General features: G+C 39.9%; 2 protein-coding genes across 24 annotated transcripts in view; one reads left to right on the forward strand and one right to left on the reverse strand.

Moving 5' to 3' along the window:
* The window catches only part of SULF2 (sulfatase 2), a 162,591-nt gene extending 144,953 nt beyond the window's left edge, over window positions 1–17,638 (forward strand). For 13 of the 14 annotated variants that reach the window (XM_063350492.1, XM_063350488.1, XM_063350494.1 and 10 more), the window contains 11 exons: window positions 244–451; window positions 6,760–7,003; window positions 8,810–8,906; window positions 10,105–10,199; window positions 12,731–12,790; window positions 13,240–13,409; window positions 13,910–14,052; window positions 14,273–14,396; window positions 15,385–15,415; window positions 15,710–15,766; window positions 16,826–17,638. In XM_063350492.1, coding sequence (XP_063206562.1) covers window positions 244–451; window positions 6,760–7,003; window positions 8,810–8,906; window positions 10,105–10,199; window positions 12,731–12,790; window positions 13,240–13,409; window positions 13,910–14,052; window positions 14,273–14,396; window positions 15,385–15,415; window positions 15,710–15,766; window positions 16,826–16,856 — 1,260 coding nt within the window. In that variant the 3' untranslated portion in view covers window positions 16,857–17,638. The remainder of the gene's footprint in view (window positions 1–243; window positions 452–6,759; window positions 7,004–8,809; window positions 8,907–10,104; window positions 10,200–12,730; window positions 12,791–13,239; window positions 13,410–13,909; window positions 14,053–14,272; window positions 14,397–15,384; window positions 15,416–15,709; window positions 15,767–16,825) is intronic. The other variant, XM_063350502.1, reaches the window with a different exon arrangement.
* A 135-nt stretch (window positions 17,639–17,773) lies between these two features.
* Window positions 17,774–22,936, reverse strand: part of NCOA3 (nuclear receptor coactivator 3) — an 85,374-nt gene continuing 80,211 nt past the window's right edge. For all 10 annotated transcript variants that reach the window (XM_063350478.1, XM_063350486.1, XM_063350485.1 and 7 more), the window contains one exon: window positions 17,774–22,539. In XM_063350478.1, coding sequence (XP_063206548.1) covers window positions 22,528–22,539 — 12 coding nt within the window. In that variant the 3' untranslated portion in view covers window positions 17,774–22,527. The remainder of the gene's footprint in view (window positions 22,540–22,936) is intronic.

A 22,936-nucleotide genomic window follows, 5' to 3' on the forward strand; every position in this document is an offset into this window, starting at 1 on the left:
ATTGATTTGTTAAGAAATTCACATTGTTTTGCCTCCAAGAAACAAAATCAGAAACAAATGCCAAGAGCGTTCCGAAGAGTTCCTGTTTTGTCTGGAAATGGGACTACAAAAATTCTGTTTTGGTAGTAGGTGATAGATGAGCCCCAGTTTACTACAACAAGGAATCTCTGATAGATCGCTGGAGCTGGCCATCAGACAAAGCACAGTTGGGACAGAGTTTTAATGACCAAATTTTTCTTCCAGAAATGGCAGTGTGTGGAAGATGCCAGTGGAAAGCTCAAGCTACACAAGTGCAAGGGAATGGCGAACTTGGCAGCTGCAGGCAACAGCAAAAGCGCCTCCAATATTTTGCCCAAGTATTACAACAGGAATAGTGAAGACTGCAATTGTGAGGAGAATGAATACAAGCTGAGCCATGTCGGACGGAGAAAGAAACTATTCTCCAAGAAAAGTAAGCGAACCCATTGTATCTTCTGTCCCTGCCTTAGAGAAGGCTGTTATGAGTTTGTTCACTAACACAAATAATTGTTCTGATTTTCGTGAGCATTGAATTCTGTCAGCATATTTACTGTGTATCTGGCTATGAAACAGTGTGCCTCATATTGGACAATCAGATTTGAAAATGTCTCTGTAGGAAGAGGAATATTTTAATCCAAAATAGGGTTCTATATTTATGTCTTTCAAAACTGCAGTATGTACACTGAAGTGGCAAGTAGCATGTCCTTACATAGGCCATGAAACACTAACAGTAGTGTTTTACAGCAAATACTCCAGTTTTCAGTACATGCTTGGAGCTGTTACTGCAGTAATTTATTTTTAATAAGGATGCGTGTGCTTTGTTACAGAAGCTGCTTGCTTCTAAAATCCTTTCCTTGTGCTCAGTCAGCAGAGACAAGGCTGACTTTTAACAAGAGATCATGTCCAAAGGGGATGACTCTGTTTCTAGTTTCCTTGGCGCAGATCAGGTGCTGTTTCAGAAAGCCCATTCCTCTTGCTGTGTATTAAACCTTAGTCAGACTAACATCTATATTTGAAGTACATAGTCTAATTATAGATTAAAGAGGCAAACGGCAGCACGGAATTATTATTCACTTGTAATGTTTCTTTCGTCTCACTCCACAAATACAGAGCCTTAATTATTTAGCAGATTAGTCTTTCTGTATAATGACCTGGCACAAGCTTCAAACAGAGAGTTTAAATTGATTTTCTCCCATTATATTTGCCTTGCAAGCTGATTAGTACCTACTAAGCTAATTTTTAGTTGAAAAAAATTATTGGTTCCAGGATGAAATTACTCAACTATACTTGCTGTTTAAATATGTGGCACAGCAGATAATCTTTAAATAACACTAGAACTTGCAGTTCAATTTCCTTTTTTTTTTTTTTTTTTTTTCTTTCCCCTGAAGTCACACAGAAGAAAGTTCAGTCACGGGGAGTCAAGTAACAGGAGTAGATCGAAGGCACTTAAATGAGAAGAGGAAAACAATTTAAGTGAGGGCAACATAATGCTATCTGATAATACTTAACACTTACTTAAGTACTTTTCATCTGTGTTGTGCTACCTAAACATTAACTAATTTTCACAACATCCAGACGAGGTGGTTAAGTGTATAATTACCTTTAGTTTATGAAGGAGATTGAGGCAAAAAAAGTGAAGGTTGCTCCCTCTGGCAGAGGGATCAGAGTGGTGGTGTTTTCCCCATGTTCTGCTCAGGAGAGACAGAGTTTTTCCTGTCGCCTTTGGCTCACTTGCCTCGTTGAACCGTAAGGCATAAACTTTAGCACAGAAGGTAGAATCTTGCCAATCACGTTCCCATTGCTTGTGTCTTGAGTGAACTAATTGACTCCACAGATGCTTTGTTTTTCTCTCTGCCCACATCCAGGGTGTGCCATACAGGAAGAGGTTAGCTTGGACCTATTGACGTAGACTCTTTGATTTGGTGTTGGCTATTCTTTCACGTGCTCTTATCTAATAAATCACACACTGAACGCAAATGAGCACAAAGCAATGCAAGTTGAGGTAACACACCAAGGGTTTTCTAAACAGCTTACCTAGAAACCTGTCTCACTGCATTGTGAATGGTAACAGGGTGACCTGAATACTGATGAGGTGTATTTGGATTTTTACAACCTGTTTCATGAGACTCGGGATAAAGTGCAGTCGGTGCTGGGTTGCCTAGTCCTGAGGGCATCTTTGGGGTCTGCTACTCAGAATTTGATGAGTGCATGGGATCATGCTGCAGCACTACTTGAATGCTAGTGAACACTATTCGTCAGATTGAACAGTAGCTAAATCGAAAATAGAATTTCTAACTGGATGAGGGTCACATCCACATTAACGGTTTAGTTCACAGCAAGGGTGCAGTTTTGAAGGAAATACCCTGATCACTCCCTTCTATCATGCACAGTAGAGATGGATTTGCAGAGAGCAGTTTTGACGGATTCTAATCTACCGTCATTTGCAGAAAACTAAATTGGATGCCCTGATTCTGAGATGCACCAAGTGTGTTGCAAACTCTAAGGGGGGTATGAGGATTGGTCTTTCAGAAAGATTAAAACTGGTCATGTGTGGTAAGAACATGTGGTCTAAAAGACCAGATTAAATTGCTGATAAAGGGGCTGGCGCACCAAATGTTTTGATAAAATAATTACTTTCTAAAGTAGGCGTGGTCTAGACCCGTTGTCATGTGCACCAGTGCATTTAGCAGGCAAAAATGTTTCAAAATTGAGTAAATTCAGTTGCAAAATCGGGTCTTGTCATGTACGTGCTATTTGGGCCATGTACAAATACACAACTCGCCTGCAAAGCCTTTAGATGCTAGAAATGCATAAACATTAATATTTGGTATATCTGGATTTGGGTGTCAGGAATATTTGCATTTCTGTGTCCCCTTTATTTTCTTTAGTATGTTTTTATTTTTATAAGAAAGATTAAACAGAGCTTTGCAGTAGGAAGAAAGTTTAAAGTAATTGTGAGCTCTTAAAATGTTTGGCTGTGTTGTGGTCTGTTCTGTTTCTCTCGCTGTGGATTTGATCTCCTCCTCCTGTGATGAACAAGTGCACGTGATTAAAGGAGTTATTAAGCTGCACGTAGAGAAATGATGATGGGCCACACAGATTTGTAAACAACAAACGGAAGTGTGTGCAAAGGGCATTTTTATTCCAATTTTCATGTCATTTGTTTTTCTTTTGAGGTAATCTTAATGCTGGAGCAAAATTACCTCCTTTGTTATTAAAAAAAAAAAAAAACAAAAAACAAAACAAACAAATGAAAAAACCCCAAACCTGAACACGAGCTACTTTAAAGATAATGCATTTGAAGTATAATTTTTAATGGCAGTTGTGAGAAACTGGATGTAAGAAAGTTTTTTCTGTTGGGTTTTTTTCCTCTTGGACGTATCTGAGGGCACAGATTCAAAATAAGTTTTCCAGAAATCCCTAGGTACCTAATGCCCAAGAAAAAACAGCTCTAAACCTTTATCCATATTTCTAGACAATTGAGATATTTTTAAATAATTGACTTCAAAGTGCTTAATTTTACTTTGGTCTTGTAGGAAAAAAAATGCTTATTCTCTAGAAAATCCTGGAAAATATACAGACATTATTGGGAAATGTCAAGCAGGAATTCCTGAGGTTAGTGGTGGCTGTTTTTCCCGTGAAAAGTGTGGAAGCAGAATCCTTGCATACTGGCTTATTCTGTCGTCATTGTGATACTGGAAAATACATGAGATCCAAAACACCTATGGAGAGTCAGTGTCAACAGGGAAGACCAAGAGTTCTCGGTGTTCTGCAGTGTTCCTGCCGAGCGCTCACGCTCCTGCTTTGCGGAAGTTGCCGTGCAGTACTTATAGTTGGTTACAATCTTCTCAGTTATCCCTGAGAGAACTGTCATTTACAAATTACCTCTGTGTTAAATCATGAATTTGGCGGCTGCAAAATAAGTAGTAAGGCTTGGGTGACAGGGATGTGAGGAGAGTTAAATATAAACCCAAAGGCTGGGCATGTTTATGTCAGATAGGAAGTTTATGGTTTTACAATACAACATTGCCTCACTGTATTCAGCTGAATAATAATTTTGGATACTGGAGTTCATGCTTTCACTAGACAGTGTTGAAACCTGAGATGCTACCAAGAAATAGTTTTAAAAAATCATGTGTGTTTGAGTCTCTAGACTGTCTGGGGAAGGCTGGACCAGAGCGGTGTCCTTCCTTTCAGGCTGCAGCGAAGACAAGCGTGCTTCTCAAGTGCTGCAAGAAGACTCGGCTGCGTGAGTGGCACACTGAAACGGAGTTGGCTTTCTTGGGCTTACATTTCTCCAGACTCCATTTCCAGACTCAATTCTGAGGCTGCAGCTTTTCAGCAGTACTATCTATATGACGGCTGGCTGCTGTAAGACCAAAGGAAGAGAAGCATCGGGGCTCATAGAGCTTACCAAAGCCACGGTTTAATAACTTGAAAAAGGGAGGGTAGGTGTTTTGGGATAAATATTTAATAGCCGTAGATCTACTTTGTGGGTTTTGTACACAGGTAAATTAATTGGAGAGTAAAGCTTAAAGCTGGGGGAGGATCGACTAATAAGTAATTAGACATTGGTATTTATGCCTGCAGTGCACTTTGCAGGTGGGAGAGCACAGCACGGATGAATATTGATCATCTAAAATATTTTAACCACTTCCTCTGAAAATAATGGAGTTTGATACAAATCCCAGCGCTGAGTCAGCACTGCAAAGAGCACGTTGTGATGAAGTGATACAAGTCCTTCATGAGCTGTCTCTCTCCAGACCAATTTGTTCATTGTAAGGCTGGGTTAGTTTGGCTGCGAGGGAGGAGTAACTCCTGCTTCTAATTCTTCAGGGACGTGTGTAGACGACAGTTCCCTGCAGCTATCTGCTGAGTCCAACATGCTGGATTTGGATTGGCATATTAGACTTGGAAGGAAGGTAAATTGTTAGTTGGCTGAGCTTAACAAGATGAAATGAGAGAACAATTAAAGAAATGGGAGTTTATACTTTGAATGTAATTGTTAGGGTGTAGCTTTTTGGAACTTCCTCCTACTTCTGAAAAGATGGGAGTTTCCTTCTCATTTAGTCAAACATTTCCTGAATGGGTGCCTAAAATAGGGTTGGTCTTTTGGTGTTTGTTTTTTTTTCTCCCTTCGGCAGTGACTCACCTGGCTTAATATCAGCAATAAACTTTGAACCACAGGTGGGAAGTGTGCAAAGCCAGACAATCCAGCTGGTATTCCACTTTCTGTGTGTGGCGCTGACAAGAATATAGTGCTTGGACTGGTTTCAGGTGGGAGGAGATGTTTGTTTCTCTTCTCAGAGTCTGCAAAATGGCTTTTTGAGACTTCTGCGATCCATTTGGAATTAATCTAAGGCTTCTTGAAAAAAGTCAGGCTGTGTTAATGCCAAAACGTGCCAAGTGATATGAGCATTTCTGTTGTCAATTTGGGTTTTTCTACCTCCCGTTCCTTCTTTTTTCCCTGCTTGTTTGGCCAGGGAGATTATCCCATAGAGAAAGTTGGCTTTTCTGTGGAGCCTGGGATTGGCACATTGGTTGAGTTCTCACCTTATCAGATCGCAGAAGGAAGTCTCCTTCTTGTGAGATGTGCTGCGTGTTTCAGCTCTGGGTGAAGGGGAGGTGACCGGAGCCAAGAGACTCAATTTTTCCAGGATTGTCTTAGATGACTCCAAGCCTCATATACAGAGCAAAGACTCGGGCACGGGACAGGGAGGAGAAGAGAGGCCGTGGTACTTAGATTGTACTTTTTTCTCAAGGAATGAGGTGATTGTGCCTAATATAATGAGTGACTCTTGGCAGTTGTTGTCAGTGAGCAGGAAATATAGTCTGAGGTGGACCCCATCATACAGTAGGGAAGTTTAGTTATGGATTTAGACTCCATAACTGTGATATATTTGTGCCATTCCAGACCAAACAAGAGGAGCTCTGGGGATTTGTGCCAGGACAGAGAACTTTGGAAAGCAGTAATGGTGAAAAGATCAGTGAGAATCTCCTACCGTGTAGTGACAATTCGTGGCAAATGTTTTGCTTTGCCTTTGGGCTGCAAATGCAGAAGCAAAGCCTGATGGAGTGCAGAGCACTGGAGGGTGGTGCTTCGTGTAGAAACTCACCGACTGATCTGCACATCAGGAAAATAATTGCAAAGAAAAGAATTAGATGTGGATAAAGGTAAAAATTCAGATATTAATCCCTCCCGAAAAAATCAAGCATCTTACCTTGAAGAAAGAGCAAAGAATTGAGAAGAGGCTCAGACTGAACACTGGGGACAACTTCAGGGAAGGGTTGCAGGAGCCCTAGCGCTGGAGCATTGTACGGTAGACAATGGAAAACAGTAGAGAAACAGTCGGTAAGGATGACCTTGCTGTCTTGAACTGTCATGGTTAGTTTTTAAGGTCTTACTGCCATCTAGTGACTCCTGGGTGGACAAGCAAAGTCTCTTTGAAGAGCTGTTTGCTCTTAAAATGGTATTGGACAATTTTCTTTCCCCTCTGCCATCCGTGTGCATTTCCATTACATCTGCCCTCCCTCTTATGCCTTAAGGTATCCATCTATCCATGCTAAAGGTAAGAAGCAGCAGCTCTCAGGACAGCTGCAACAAAGACCATTTGTCATCCAGTTAATTCCAAATGCCACAGTATGGGCTGGTTGTTTTTGTTCCCCAAGACCCACAAAGAGGACCAGTTGTAACATGCTGTTTCTCCCCCTCTTAATCCTTTCGCTTCCTTTTCCGTGCAGAATACAAACCAAGCTACGTCCGCAACCGCTCGATCCGTTCTGTGTCTGTTGAGCTGGATGGAGCCGTGTATAACTTGGGGTTAGAGGATGGCTACCAACCTGTCTTACCAAGAAACATCACCAAGCGGCACAAGATGCAGAGGGCTCTTCTTCGTGAGGAGGAAGACAAAGACGTGGGGGAATACAGTGGCACTGGCGGCATTGCAGAGTATACAGCCCCTAACCTAATAAAAGTGACTCACAGGTGAGTGCGTGTGGTATGTTTCTAAAAGCTTTTGCTGCTTAAGTGGCTGCTTTGCATAACTTGTGACAAGCGTATTGTGTCCCATTTGGATACCCAGTCTGGCTTCACTAAAATTCTTTTTCTCATCTGTACAACAGCTTTTGGTTTTGTTTCAATTTTGTCATGTACAGAGGGGCACGAAGCTACTGAAGAACTACAGCAGTGCTTTTGTGTCTTCTGTACTTTGGAGGCAGCAATCACTGATCAGGGCATGTTTCCAGTGAGGACCAGCAAAGCTGTTTGCAGGAGTTGCGTGTACACCTGTCTGAAATCAGGCTGCCCCCATGGAAATGTCAGTGTGCCGCGGGTGACCTGGCCTGGCTGAAGACCCAGGGCTCTAATTGGAGTGTGACCTGGTTTCATGTCGTACTCCAAATCAGCCCTGAGGGAGGAAGCAGCCTCTCAGAGCTTTCTGTAGCCAGTGCTAGGAAAGGGAAATCTGTGTTATGAATGAAGTTGGATGGACCAGGAGCATTGGGAAATGGAACATATTAAGAGAGGTGAGGGAATTGTCTGGGCGCTCTAATAGCTAAAAATCTTTTCCTCTGTGCAGGTCTGGGGACTGATGATGTATCTTCAACTGTACTTAATTAGTTTAGTCACCATTTCCGCTTGTGAATTATCAGGAAATCCACCAATCGTTATTGATTACATGCATTAAATTGTTTAATGACTAGCTCATGTGAACCCACACGAGCCGGTTAGCTGCTCCTGAAATCTGTCGTTTCCATTTGACTCCTGTTTACAGGGTTAGAGACTTGCTAATAGGAGGAAACGTAGCCAGGCTGACATCAGAGAATTGTGCCCTCTTACCCCAGCTCTTATGAATGTTCAGGACCCATAAAGCACTATTTGTGCTTTTTTTTCTGGAACAAATTAAATTGATTTTTGCTGCCTTACTGGGTGAATCCCAAATCTGTACAAGGAACTGTCAGGAAGGTTGTGCATAATTCCTAAGGAGTCCCCAAGAACACTTGCAGAAAAGAAGGCAGGGGGACAACACGCATGACGTGGTTAAAAGAAAATAAAGGAGTATTTAAAATACTCAGCTTTAATTTAAACAAGCATTCAAAAATGACTGTGTGGTATTCGTTGACTCCTACTAAACTTCTCAGGTAAATCTGTCAAGCATTTGTTTTTGAAAGAATTCTAAAACCTGGATTTCATTAGAAGTTGTGAAACATAAGCACTTAAAATTGTCGGAGAGTATTTTGCCTTTGCAGTCAGGGAGATACCTTTGAAAAATTTTATCCCTTTTGTAGAAAGCAGCAGAATTTCTTTGTGTTTTGGGGTTTTTTCCACCCTTTTCTTTATGGTGTAGTAATACATCATATAAAGTACTTTATCCTTTCCCCTACCCCTGTATCACTTAATTATGCATTGGGAAATTGCTTCTGAGTAATGCTTTCTGTGCTTGCTAGTTAGTAGAGATTATTTATGTAGACAGCCTAACGAATAAGCAAGAATTCTGTGCAGCACGATTTGCATATAGAAATTAAGCAGTCAACAGGTTCTGCTTGATAGGAATATTCTCCTTGAATTTTTCTGCTTCTGAAAAATTTCCACGGCAGCTCAAATCCAAACTTCTTTCCCGGCTCACAGCACACGCTGCTTCTCTTGAGTGAACATTGTTTTTTTGAATTCTGCCTGTCACTTCCAGTCTGGCTTCTCATCTGTCCTGGAGTTGTGGTATTAAAACCAGCTGTTTGCCTTGCTCTGCGCATGTGTATCCACTCTGACAAACATTGTTTGCTTTCCCATGCCCAGATGCTATATCCTGGAGAATGACACCGTTCAGTGTGACACAGACCTGTACCGGTCACTGCAAGCTTGGAAGGACCATAAACTTCACATTGACCACGAGGTCAGTGATGTTACCGGTCACGCGTTTTCAGTGGGTGTTTTTAACACAGTTTTTCTGTGAGCTGGTAGGATCGTGCTGACTTGTGTTTGTGTCTGACTGCCTCTGGGTATCTGTGTCCCTCCCTGGAACCTTTTGAACTTGATGGCTGGTTTCAGAATAGATATTTCAGAGATAATTAAGTTATTACAAGTTTGTGAAGACAAGATGCTGAGTGGAGAACTGCAACGGAAGGGACAGCTGAGAAATATCATACGCCTTAAGAGATAAATGAGAGACTTATAAGTGTCCCCATCCTGGGAAAAATTTCAGCTGGATCTTTTTCACATCTGATTAGCCCTGCTCCCCAGTGTACCTCTCAAAAAGAGGCCTTCAGCTGTCAAACACAAGCCCAAGGAAAAGTGAGCTTCATTAGTTTCAGTGCTTCTAGAATTATTTATTTTGCTTGCTTGTGTTTAACCCTTGCACTTTGGAATTGAATTCCTTTTCCTTAGGCTTGTGTATATGAAGAACCTGGAGATAATGGTGGAACAAATGCCAAAGAGACGCATAGAGAAAGGACCTCCTGGAATCTCTTACCAAATTACATGAATTCACAGCACAGTCCTACGTAAGAACTTGTTGGCCCCCCTTTTATGGTACAGATTTGGTACGTAGCGAGGCAGATAGACACTGAAAAACTTACCAGCTCTGCTAGGTTTGCGAAAGGGCAATTTCAATATCACCATGCTCTTACAATTCTTTTTTCGTCAGTGAATGTAGGCTATATGGAGTGCCACAGAAAAGGAGAGCTCTGTTCTGTGCTGTTGTGTTCCTATTTAGGGTCACAGGGCTGGATTCTTTGTGTATTTTTCTTGAACGCTGCCATGTGCTTCCACCAGCCTGATGGCCACTGATGTCTAATGGTAGTTTTGCAGTGACTTTGTTGTTCACACTGAATTGCTTTGGTTTTTCTGCTGTGGAAAGAACCAAGGTAGAAGCCTGTAATGCCCATCTGAGTGGGAATGGGCCACGCCGTGTGTGAGCTAGACGCAACAAAAGCAGTACTTTCATTTACTGGAAGAGAAAAAATAGGCAGTTAAAAATAAACCATGTGGGTGGCACAATTAACTGCTAATCCATATCCCATGTGGCCAGACGTTGCTGAAGACTGCCATGCAAAATGACAGAGCCTTGCTGCTTTTCTCTTTACTTTGTTTAGATTGAAACTTTGCAAAACAAAATAAAAAACCTGAGGGAGGTGAGAGGTCATCTGAAGAAGAAGCGACCTGAAGAGTGCGATTGTAACAAGATAAGGTATTTCTTGTGTACTTCAGAGTGATTGTTTGTAGTGTGCAAATGTAGCTGATTTATGTCTTCACAGGAGAGAATCACAATCTGTGTTTTTAAGCATCTGCCTACTCACCGCACGCTTGTACAGCGCCTTCTGGGGGAGCTGGACTGCTGCACAAGCACAAGGCCCTTCTTATGCCAGACAGGAGTTTAATTGCCTCTGTGTCAAGTGGTGACGATGTAAGAGGATGTGTAACATGGCTTATAAACCAGTTAGTTATGCTCTTGTACTGAAGATGCTGCTATTAGATACCAGAGATTAATATTTTAAACTGTAGGCTTGTTTCTGAAAACTTGCTTTCCACAAGGGCAAATTGTCAGCGTGGTGCAGTGTTAAACAAATCTGTTTTTAAAAGAATAGTGTGTAAAGCATATGGAATAACAGGGTAGGGAGATGAGAGAATTTCTTCCCATTCAGTTTCTTCAAGGCTGGATGTATTCTCTCCTAGGCTGCGATCACTGCGATGTTTAGCAGCTATGCCAGCTGGGAGAAGCAGGAATTTAACAGCTGGTGCAGAGTAACCATATTTTTGTAACCACCACTGCATTAGTGCACCAGGTCATTTTTTTTCCCTAGTGCAGATGGCTTGTGAATTTTAAGTGCAACAGGTAATACTAAAATAGCGATTATGCACCAAGGTCTCTGCATAGTTGCTCTCTCATCTAGCCAGATATTTGCAAAATGCCCAGTGGTTGCATGGAAGGAAGGTTCAAGCACACCTGAAGCTCTCGTTCTGCAAATAAGCCCAGCAGAGAATCTTTCAAAATCAAATGTTCACCTAAACAGAACTTGCCCCACGGGAAGCTGCGCAGGAAGAAACCAGGAGCAGCTTTCTCCTGATAATGGTCACAGAGCAGTTGCTGAGGCTGCTGTGAGCCAGGTGGCAGCAGCGACACAGGTATCACAAAAAAGCTGTGCTTCAGCGTGCTGGTAACCACAGGGCAGCCGAGCTTTTGTCTGGGGCTAAAGGAGCTTTACCAAAGTAGCCTCTCTGAGAAGGTATGGACAATACTTCTGTGTCTCGGGGGCATAATGGAATGAGATTTTGAGCATAAGACTTAAATCCTTGGAGGTGTAACATACCCTAGTTTACAGACACAAGGTACCCAGTGTATCCTGCAACCGAACTTCAGCACCAGAACACTAAAATATGGAGATCAGTTTCTTGGGTTACACCAACCCCTGCGGGGAACCCACGGCAAAAGGTGTTTAAAATTAAATCAGAATCATTCTAAATGGCAAATCCCCCAAAAGTTTATATTGTTTTATAATCCACCTCTATCAAGACTGATGTTAACAACTGAGTTTGTTTAATATATACTGTAAAGATGAAGGTATTTTTGTAATGAATATTTTATAGTAAATGTAAAGAATGTTACATTTTTCAGGCCCAATGGAGGAAGCACTTATATTTGTGCATAGCATTATTAAGATGAATAATCCCACTGAAATCAATGAAGTTAATCATCTGACTTATGTTTGTTTGCAGAATTGCATTGAATTAGGATTTAGCATTTAGGATTAGTTAATGAAATCCCCAGTGTCTGTGCAAGATAAAAAAATTGACTGTAGATAGATAGTTCTTTAACGGTCTTATTTTGTAAATATGCTACAAGGATTAAATTTATTAAAGCTCCCAGTAGCATTAATAATTTAAGAGATTTGTTTTGTTTTGAAGGGAATTTTAGTCTGACAACTAACTGAATTTAGATGTACTGTTTAGAAAATAACATTTATTGAACTCAGTTTGTCTTTGCTGATTTGCGTGGGTAGTGTAATGAACTTTATCAGTCAGAAAATACTGCCAGTGACTAAGGCTGTTTTGTCTGTTATTAACTTTGCAAACTACACAGAAAGAAAATTTCTGCAAAATCTTGTAAGATCAGAGCCAAACCAGTAGAAGCCACCCAGCAAGAGTGTGTGTCTCTGCTTACACCCGCCCTGTCTCAGGACACGAGGCCCTGGTGTCGCTGGGACAGCTCTGTGCAGCTCGGTTAAGCTTTCCTGGAACTTCTAGCTAGTAACAATGGAGAAAAAACCCCAACCCTACAAGTACAACTGGTATTTAAATTCTTTCGTTCAGGAGGAAAATAACAGGAAGGTGGTATATGCTTTCATCTTATCATCTAAGCAAATTAGTGAATATTCAGTTGAAGAAATATTGTAATTGAATTATAAGTCTATTCATTGTATCTGCCCCATGTACAGAAACAAGAACCGATGACAACTAAAATTGAAAATTGCAGCTGGAATAATCTGTGGCTAAATATTGCAATACGGTGTTAAAGCACCAGATGTCACTATACACGAGGGAGCTAAGGAGAGACTTGCCAGTCTGGCCACGCTGCTTTGTATTCACCACGTAACCAATGCATAAATTGAAGGGAGAAATTACACTGGATTAAAGCTGCTCCAAATCCAGTATGAAAGTGTGGTATGAACAGGAGCAATTGTCTTTCTATTATTCAACAATAATGCTGGTTTTATTTTCTAGTTACCATGCAAAACACAAGAGCAAGCTGAGGCACAAGGGTTCCAGTCTTCATCCTTTCAAGTAAGTGAAGGCCTGTTCCTTTGAAAGAGGAAATGCAAAGACGCCAACGTTTGGTTCGTGCACACCAGTTACAAACTAAGGAAAAGTAGCAGTATTTCATTTCTCCTGTATTAAAAAGAATAAACACACAGACACCTGGGCAAGTAACCAAGCCCATGTGGAAATGCTTGTAAATTTGAGAGAAGGTTCCTGGTTTGGGAAACACCACGTGCCAGGCTTCAGCCGAGCCTATAAGCCCCTCTGGCTCCTTTGGTTGTTCTGGGGTTTTTTTCAGTGACATTGAATTGCAAAGAGTTATATCCAGAGACATCTGGAAGAGAAGCCATTTGTTTAAAAAATACCCGTTATTTCTTTCCCTCAAAGCAGCTTATTTTATTAGCTACTTAATTTTTTTTAGGTGTGTTCAAGTATAACAGAGTCCACATGACCCTAATGTTTCGTGTGTACAGGAAAGCCCTACAGGAGAAGGACAGGCTCTGGCTGCTTCGAGAGCAAAGACGGAAGAAGAAACTGCGCAAACTGCTTAAGAGAATCAAAAACAACGACACGTGCAGCATGCCTGGTCTGACCTGCTTCACCCACGACAACCAGCACTGGCAAACTGCTCCCCTGTGGACACGTAAGGATACTCTAAGTAATGGGTAGGCGGGTGGAGGCTGGGCTGGTTCCTAGAAGTTATCAGGATCATGAGTTATGAAGATATGATTAGTTACGTAGCCAAAGCTACGCAGCCTTCCTCCTACTAAATAGTCTCTGTTTCAGCGTTGGCATTATCCTTGCACAACAGGCAAGGAAGCGAAAACCAAAACCAACTGCAAGTAAAAACCTACAGATCTCACGTACAGTACAATTATGTATCATATCTCACATCTGGAATGGTTCCCAACCAGAGAAGACAGGGAAAGCCACTAGCCAAGATGTTGCTTCAGTTGGCCGTGCCGTGTGGTTAGGTATGCATAGAATGAGCAGCTGATGCTGGCAGACATTCTTGGCTTTAGAGCTCAGGGGTCGGAGACAGTAACTGTCTATGAATAAAGTAATACCATAAACAAGGAGCAATAACCAGTGCCCAAAGACAGCAGGGTGTAGCTTGTGTCCTTGTAACTCTTTGATTTGCAGTGGGCCCTTTCTGTGCCTGTACCAGTGCCAACAACAACACGTACTGGTGTTTGAGGACAATCAACGAGACCCACAACTTCCTGTTTTGTGAATTTGCTACTGGATTCTTGGAGTATTTTGACCTCAATACCGATCCGTATCAGGTACCTGATCGTAGAACTGCTCTAGAAATGCATCGTTGTTCCTCATTGATGATAAGTTGAAGTAGCACAGTGTTGGTGCAGGATGTAGATAAGGCCGAAATCATTGAACATACTGTGATTTGGCTTCTTTCCTGTTACAAATAAACGACGTGTATTCCATATATGACAGTTACCAAACTACAGAGCAATGGTTACTAATACGAACCCCTGGTTGTTGCAGCTAATTAATGCAGTGAATACACTAGATAGAGACGTTCTCAATCAACTGCACGTCCAGCTGATGGAACTAAGAAGCTGCAAAGGGTATAAACAATGCAATCCGAGAACTAGGAACATGGATCTGGGTAAGTGCCTCTTCTGTTGCACTCAGAAACTCCCCAGAGGAAACGGGGCTTGTTCTTACCATTATGAAACTTGTATCAGGCAGAAGGATGTTAGTACTCAGTTATGCTAGTCCTGTCCTGCTGAGGCTGATGGCTGCATGCTCAAATATTTGTATTTGTTCCGTTTCTGTTATGTTTCTTAAATGACGAGTGATACTTAAATCGTGTAGGGAGGAGTATCGCTGAGGTGCTGAGATTCCCTTACCTGTGTTACTGCAAGGCAGTTGGGAAATAACAGCACGTCTAAGAAGGGCCGCATTATGCTACCAGAAGGTGTGCACGTGTAACTCTGCAGTTAAATTCCAAACAGCAAAATGGGCCTTTACTTTTGTTCTAGGTTGGTTTCATTGTTTCTTATCCCTTAAATTTGCTTTGGGTCTACTCGATGGATCTGCTTTTTCTACTGCTTGTGATCTTTTTTTTTTTTTAAATGTTTGATAGCAAACCAAAAGGTGCAGTTACTTGTATTTCTTCTTTTTAAATTGCATTTCCTATACCCCTTAGTATAACCCCTTATGTAACCTATACATAACCCCTTAAGTTGACATAAGAAATGCTATTTAAAAAAAATAATAGCCTTTAGAGCTTGAAGACCCCCACCCCAAAAAATACTGTGACCTACCTGAGTCCACCAAAGCCCAAAATACTATTTTGCATCCTAGTACACGCACCACACAGAGCCGGACATTTTGAAATCAAAAGTTCTGTATATTTAAATACACCACTAAAGGACATTGGTAGAAAAGTTTGAGAGGTATCTATCCCAATTTACAACCAATTTTACCTAGAATAAGGGATTAAATATGGAAATAACAGCTCCAGTTAACATATGTGGCAATACACATTCATCTTTTAATACTCTTAGGTCTTTTTTTAAATTGTGCCTTACCTGATACCTTATTCTGTTGCAGGCAATGGTTAGTAACATTGTTCATTTTTCCTCATCTAGGACTTAAAGATGGCAGCTACGAGCAGTACAGGTACATTTTCAAAAAATAGTTAAATTATTATTCTTAAGTATTACCTTCCTGCTAAAGGAGTGTGGGATTAGGAGCCACGTGGACAGACGCTGCCTGGAATGGCATTTGCAAGCTCTTTCCATGCCAGTTACTTTGAAACACTGGAGCTATTTCTATTTCAATGTTACAGCATGTTCTAATATTTTAGTCAAAATTCAGGCTAACCTCTCCTCCTTCCTCATCTTTCAGATTGTAGTGCTGGTGGTTTTCTTGGTGATGGTTAACTTTTTTCTCCTTTTGCTGCTTGAAAATTAGGCAGTTTCAGCGTCGAAAGTGGCCAGATGTGAAGAGACCATCATCTGCCAAGTCACTGTGAGTTGGGAGCAGTTCACAAAAAGCATTAAGCTTTTACTTAGCTTTATTTCCTTCGCTTCTCTTTTTGCATGCAGCACCTTTTTTAACATCATCATCTATTCTCATGGAACGCTTAAGCGGGAAGTCCTCTAAATTAGGCAAGAAATGAGATACTGCCGTGATTAGACAACCACTGCTGGCCAAAACTGCTTGGTCTATGTTTTCTGGGACTCTAGGAGCATTAAGGTCAAGGCAGTTTCAAACTTGAGCAGAGGTGGATGCTCAGTTGAAAAAACCAATTATGATTAACTGCCATTAAAAGTTAGAGACTATTATATTGGTTTGGGCTAAATTTAAACTCGTAGCAGCTACCCCTAGTGGCCTCTCACTCCATCCAGAAAGAACAAAACTGACTGTAGTTTCTCAGAGTAGAGAGAGTATCGCGCGTTTTCTTGCTATTTATCCAACCACAGCCTCGTGTGCTGTGAGCAAAGAAAGCAAGTTAGAACAGCAAGTAGACTACTACAAGACAGATCTGTACATTTTGTTTTATCTGAGATTGCTTTTTGCTTACCTAACTGCCCTTTAAAACTTGAAGATGATATTCAGCTCTCAACAACTTGCCAGAGCCCCACGGTGAGATACAAATTTAAAGGCATGAGAAATGGTTACCTTTGCCGTGCCAGTCGCTGTCTCTGTGGCTCCCCTTAAACAGAGGGTGGAGACTCATTAAAAATCCTAAGGGGCTCTCAAATTCTGCAGTGAAAAAGTACGTGCAAGTACTGTAACAGGCAGGGTCTAGCATTCGCAACTCCCCCAAGAGGATTTGCTTATTTAATGGTAATATTTTACTGGCTTTAGAACCAAAACGTAGCTAGAATTAATGAGCTACAAGTTTTGTACAGGTTGAAGTTTCAAATATAGTTGGATTGTTTCTGTGAGACACCTGCTGTATATATTTATAGGTGGTCCACAGTGTTTCAGTTGTTTCTCCCTGCATGGAACCATGAAAAATGTATTTCTGACTACTTCCTACTACAATGTTATACACTAAATCCTGTTTGTTTTATTTTAAAGAGGACAACTGTGGGAAGGATGGGAAGGCTAACCTCCCCTGACCGCCGCACCTCCATGAGGACCCAAACTGGCCAGGACTTGAATCCATGTACAGACTAAAAGAAAACGTGTATGACTTCAGAAAGAATTGTAATATTAGCCTGCAGGACTGGATAAACTTTGAGGCTGAAATAGATAGAATGTTTGCACTGGTGAGTGAATTAAATAGAAGCAGTGAAATTGTGGGAAAGGCTGTCAGAAATACAGGTCTCCGAAATCCACTGTTGTACCTGCTTTTGCTTTGGATTATACCTCACCTGCTTCACAAGACATTTTACTTCAAGACGACACCACTAACACGGACCCAGGGACTGACGGAGGAGGAAACACAGCCACAGCCCAAAAAGGATTCCCAGCCCCAGCGGGCAAAGTGTACACACGGACAGCAGAAGGAAACTTGAATCTTTCTTCCGTTCAACTTCAAAGCCAAGTATAACTCTAAAGCAAGACTGAGAAAAGATGGACGCTTTTGCTTCTAACTGAGGTAAAGGTAATGGTGGAAAAGAACTCTTAAGAGATTGAGGAAGTGAAGCGAGCAGCATTGAATATTCTCAACACCATCATACTCCTCAACTTTCCTCTGAGGATACGTTTTAGTTCCACGTGTATTTGTCCATCCACTTGACACCTCTAGGAAAATTAGGGAAAATCTTGACTAACAGGACGCCAGATTTTTGGAGGGGTTGTGTAAATATTGATCAATATACTGTTTGAAAATGAATTCCTTCAGGTTGTGAAGAATTTTGTTAATAAAAAGAGTGGAATGCCCACACACCATTTCTCAAAATGTTACTTAATGTTGCATAGTACACTTCAGAATTTCTCCATTTTTAAAAGTACTGAAAACTTTCAGTAAATGTACATCTTAAATTTTAATGAAATCAGATTTGTATGAAGTTTTTTTATGTGGTAATATTATATTGTATGTTCAAAACCAAAACAATTCCTTTGAGACAGCAGTATTTGCTTAGTAGTGTAACTTTTGCTTTTATTTTAAAAAAGGCAGCTCCAAGAAGTTCAATACTTGTAGCCAATAAAGAATAATCTAGTTATAGTTCAGTCTACAAAAAAGTAGACGTTCTGAATGACAGTTACTGTTTAAAGGCTTTTAAGGGGAAAAAACCCGTCGTTTTACAAAGGAAGCACAGTGTACAGAGCTGATTTGAGTATTTTCATAAAGACATTATTAAATACATTGTAGTACAGGCACTAGCAGTGATATTTGTATTTATAATTTTTTTCACGTTAATCTGCTACCTGTTTGAAAGGCAGATGCAGGAGGGAGCTCACGTGACAGACTCCACCAACTGTGGCCTTCTCTCTTAACTAAGAGGTACTTTTTTTCATAACAAAAACTTAACTTGCACTTCTAGAAACACAGTGGGAAAATACATCACGGAACTTATTTCGCTACCCTTCTTGGTTTTGCACGTTAGGAAATTCAAGGAATTACTTCACAAGGGATATAGGTCTCTGGTAGCACCCCCCCTACTCGAGAAATGTACTTGAACAGCTTCTACTTTAGAACCGAGGGAAAAAGTGGCAGTGGGGGCTTTCATTGTACATGCTGTGTAGTAAAACTAGGCTTGAGCTTGTATTTGTATCACACACGAATAAGTCAAATACAATTCCCAGAATTTTCTTGCAGGTTTTTTTTAAATTATGGAAGTAATATATGATTGTCTATCTTAATCAAGCCATAGAGTTTGTTTATAACCTGTTACAGATGTCATGCGTTATGAAAGAAACATCTGCTAGATGATGAGATCTGGATCAATACAAATAAGTAAAAAATATACTAAATTTAAACTCACTGATAGAAACATATTTTTGCTGCTTTACAGGGAAAGGCATTAGCTGCCTACCGTTCCCAAGGAGGACGCAGAAAGAATACTAGGTTAATTAGATTTAAAAAATTTGCACTTACCTTTGTTTTGTGTTCAGCCTATAGTCTCTGACAGGGCCAGGGCGTGACTATCAGAATCCTGCGTGGCCAGTGGCTCTGCTGCTGCGGCATACCAGTGAGAAGCCTGAGAAGTCAGCATGTCCCTTTATACAAAGCGTTGAGCTGCAGGATTTGTGTGTGACACAAGAAGCAGCTGTTATTTATAAAAGGTAGGTTGTTGCCAAGTTATGGGGAAAGCTCCGACCTCTTCTCCTTTCAGCTGTGCTGAAGACCACTACTGAAGTTGCAAAAGACAGAAATTCCCCTCAGTGTCAACGCAACTTCAGTTGCTAACTGGGTTTCAGAGGTGGAAGGTCTCAGCTGTTACTCCCTTCGCTTTTACAGCCAGCTAAGAAAAAATTTAAAGCATTTGCTCTACATAGCTTATAGCTTTCCTCAGTAATAGCACCCGCTCTTCTCTGACCTTTCCAGGATACAGTTATCAGCCTCAAAGTATCAGACAGCTAATACACTGTGTCACCAAGTTCTGATTTTAAATAGAAACCTTTATTTACATTATTATTAACATCCAAACACAAAAATCAGAAGAGCAGTAATACCTTACAACCAACTCTTTTATAAATCAGTCCCCATGATTTTTCTGTTCTGCGACATAAAGATACAGATATTTCAAGCAATACTTAATGTAAACTAAACTTAAATGCAATTCTCAATACTGTATGCCTTCTCCTGAGAATTTTTTAAAATATTGCTCTCAGAATTACATGGTTTCATACTTGCTGTATCATTCTGTCATCTGGTAGTCTGCACATAAATTCTAAAATAAAATGTGTGCTAATTGGTACAACATTCGAACAGTTTTGTCTTATGACTGAAAAATGGTCCTGATTTTCTAACTTTAAAAGCAGTATTTTAGGCCAAGATTGGAAAAAAATACTATGTATGAATTTTACAAAAACATGGTTTCTGTGATCAAGAGAGTAACAGGGCCATGTAGCAAAACAACGCTCACTATGCAGCAGTGATCAGAGGTGGCTGCACTCACTAATTGTTCTCTTACTGGTGAAAAATGTTACACAGGTGGTCTTTTTAAAAACATTCAGAAAAATCTGCTGCTGGAGAACCAAAACAGAATTGCTGGAGATATTAAATGTCAACAAATTTCAAGGTCAGTTTTACTTACTGCAGCAGGTAAGATTTTCAAACAAGATGTAGTATTTAGTATCAGTGCTGCCCAGAAAGATGTCATCGATGCATTTTAAAAATTCCCCCCTCCCTTAATCAAGTTTAAACTAAAAATCTTTGGATTCAGCAAAAAAGTAGGTACTGGAAAACTCCAACATTCTAAACACGGATGAGAAAATGACGACCCTTTGTAACAGCAGTCAGGTACCAGTTATACACAGATGTATAAATAGAATCACTCATTTAAAAAAAATTAAAAGGACACGATGTATAAAGTAAAGTAATACATAGTCTAAGAGCTCACCTAATGAAAGCCATCAGGGTTTGTAGTTTCCATCAATATAATGAACAACTACAAAATATAAAGATTGTTCTACTCTGATTTGATATAAAAAGCAAGGGATTGTTGCCTTTCAACTTACTCAACAAATAGAGATGTTCTAAGAAATAAAAAAGAAGATAAAAGTTCCTTAGGCTTTTAAAAGTTTTGCATTAAAAAACACACATGAATTGGACTGAAGGTTTCAAATAAATACTATCACCGGGTCTACATACTCGGTACTAATTGCAGAGCCGGGATTGCCTAAAGTAGATCGATTGAATCTATATTCCCTTTGGAACATAACTGGCTGTATGCTAAGGCTAAACTTCTGGAGAATATTTCTAGCTAAAGTTATGTCTATTAAAGTGGAAGATCACTGAATATTCTGAACAATAAAACCACCTCTTGCTGACAGTACCAAGAAGAAGTAATCAAGAACACAGATTATTTTTTTCGTTACTCACTTGGGAGAAGTCAGTTTTCCATTACACAGTGAACAACAGAACAAAAGCACCACACATCTTAAACATTTCTGGGTCGTCCCGGATGGAAGTCGAGAGGTTTGACTCCTGTAACTGCCTGAAACTGGAAAAACTGCAAAGGGATCTTCATTTCAAGGAACCAAAACAGAGGGGGGGAAACCACCTAACGAGCAAATAATATGAATAAATTTGTAACCAGACTTAAATACTGATATGAGAGAAACCTGCTTAGAAAATACATTCATTACTATTAGAACAATCCAATGAGGCGCAGACATTTGGTTAAAAGTGTGGCTTAATATCCTTAAAGGTTTCTGGATGTCATGTAACAACAAACATTTTGCAACAGACAAACATTTTTGAAGAACATTTAGAGTTTGTTAAAATTGACCAAAAAAGACACAATCCAGATTCATCAACTGAAAAGTCAACATATTATAGAAAGACAGGACAGTCATGACAAGTCGTAACACCTTACAATGCAGAGCCTTTTTGTCAAATTGCCTCATGTAAAAAAAGAAATGTAACAAAGTGCTCACAGGTGGAGAAAGCATTTAACAACTGGTTTTTTTATAAAAAGCTATGTGTTTAAGATGTAAAAATAAATGAAGTGTTGAAGACCAAAGTAGAGAAAGATGTGGGCCAAAGTCACCCAGCTTCAAAGTCATTAAATTTAATAATAATAAAAAAAAAATTCTATTTGGACCTCAACTACACTGAGTTTACAGAAATCAATTTTGTTAAATATTTAGCTTCACAAACTCTGCAAAAATGAGTTAGTGACCTACAAAAGTCATATATATAATACATTATCTTAAAGACCATATTTACAAAATTCACAAAAAGACTGCAAAATTCTGAATCAGACTGCAGTGCCTTGCCTTGAGTTTTCTGAAGTTATTTTCAAAAAAGATGAAAGATTATTGCTCTAATTTCCACACACAGAAAACATTACATTATGCAGTCTTTTCAAATAATTCTTAAGAGATTGTGTTTGAGAAGGAACATGAGTACACCCTACCTTCATATTAAGTCCTTATCAAAGATATTGCATTAATCCATTATATAGTCTTTTATAAAGTGCACTCAGCTGCACATCAATATGTAAATATTAGTCACAATTGTGTTTAAATAACTTAAATTTATTATGCTCTCTTTTTACCCCTTGGCTTCAATGGACAGGATTTTGGACTAGTATGTGCCAATTCATTTTGCACTGCTACTTCGCTTGGGAAATCCTGACTCTTGGGGGTAAGAGATTAAAAGCAGCATTTATATTCAGGAATTAATATAAAATAGTCAAGGCTAGGAACTACATTCTCTGTCAGATATTCTTACTAGAGAAATCAGAAAATTCTTATCACCGTGACTTCTCCAGGCACTTTTGTCTGCCTGTAGTTAAAGGGCTTTGGATAGCTACAGTAAATTGATAAGGTACACCAGGAGTCTACCCATCATATCTACTAACACGCCATTGCCAACGTCACATTTCTAGAGGCAGAGCGCCAAAAATATTTATGACCTTTTTTGTACACCACAATATACAGTAATACAGAGACTGCTTCTACTAAAATGTTTTTTGTTGGGTTTTTGTTGTTTGCTTTTCCCTCTGAATGAAGTAACTTAGGACATCATGGTGATTAACAGGAAAAATCACTTATTTCCGTAAGGCCAGTACTAGTTGCCGTGAAGAATGCGTAGCTTTCCTTTATAATACTAGTGCATCATTAATACAGCACATTCTTGTTTGAAGATATGGTTCTAGGTGTCAGCAGTATTTCTGTTAAAGAAAAGAAGAAATAATCATCAGAGAAAATAAAAAAGACCTTTGCTGAAAAGACTGGTCTACGTACTGCATTTTGAAGAGGAAAGTACTGACAGTCAACTTCTGAGCAGAACAGCAGCATTTTAGTGCTCCACTTTGAAGATAAATTTGTAGAAAAGAAATGCTGTCCCAGAATTTCCTAAACATGTTATTTGGGTATCTATCTTCTATCTTCACTGTATGATACGCGGGTTTGGAAAATCTGACATTGCACCTTCATTTTCCCTTCTTTATAAAGGGTACTTGTTATATCAAAGTCCTCCGATACCTTACTTACTTATCCCCCAGAAGTTCTGAGATTATTTTGGCTGCTTCCTTACGTACCTTGGACAAAATTCCATGAGGTCCTTTC

The sequence above is a fragment of the Chroicocephalus ridibundus genome, chromosome 12, assembly GCF_963924245.1.
Source record: "Chroicocephalus ridibundus chromosome 12, bChrRid1.1, whole genome shotgun sequence".
Lineage (NCBI taxonomy): Eukaryota > Metazoa > Chordata > Aves > Charadriiformes > Laridae > Chroicocephalus > Chroicocephalus ridibundus.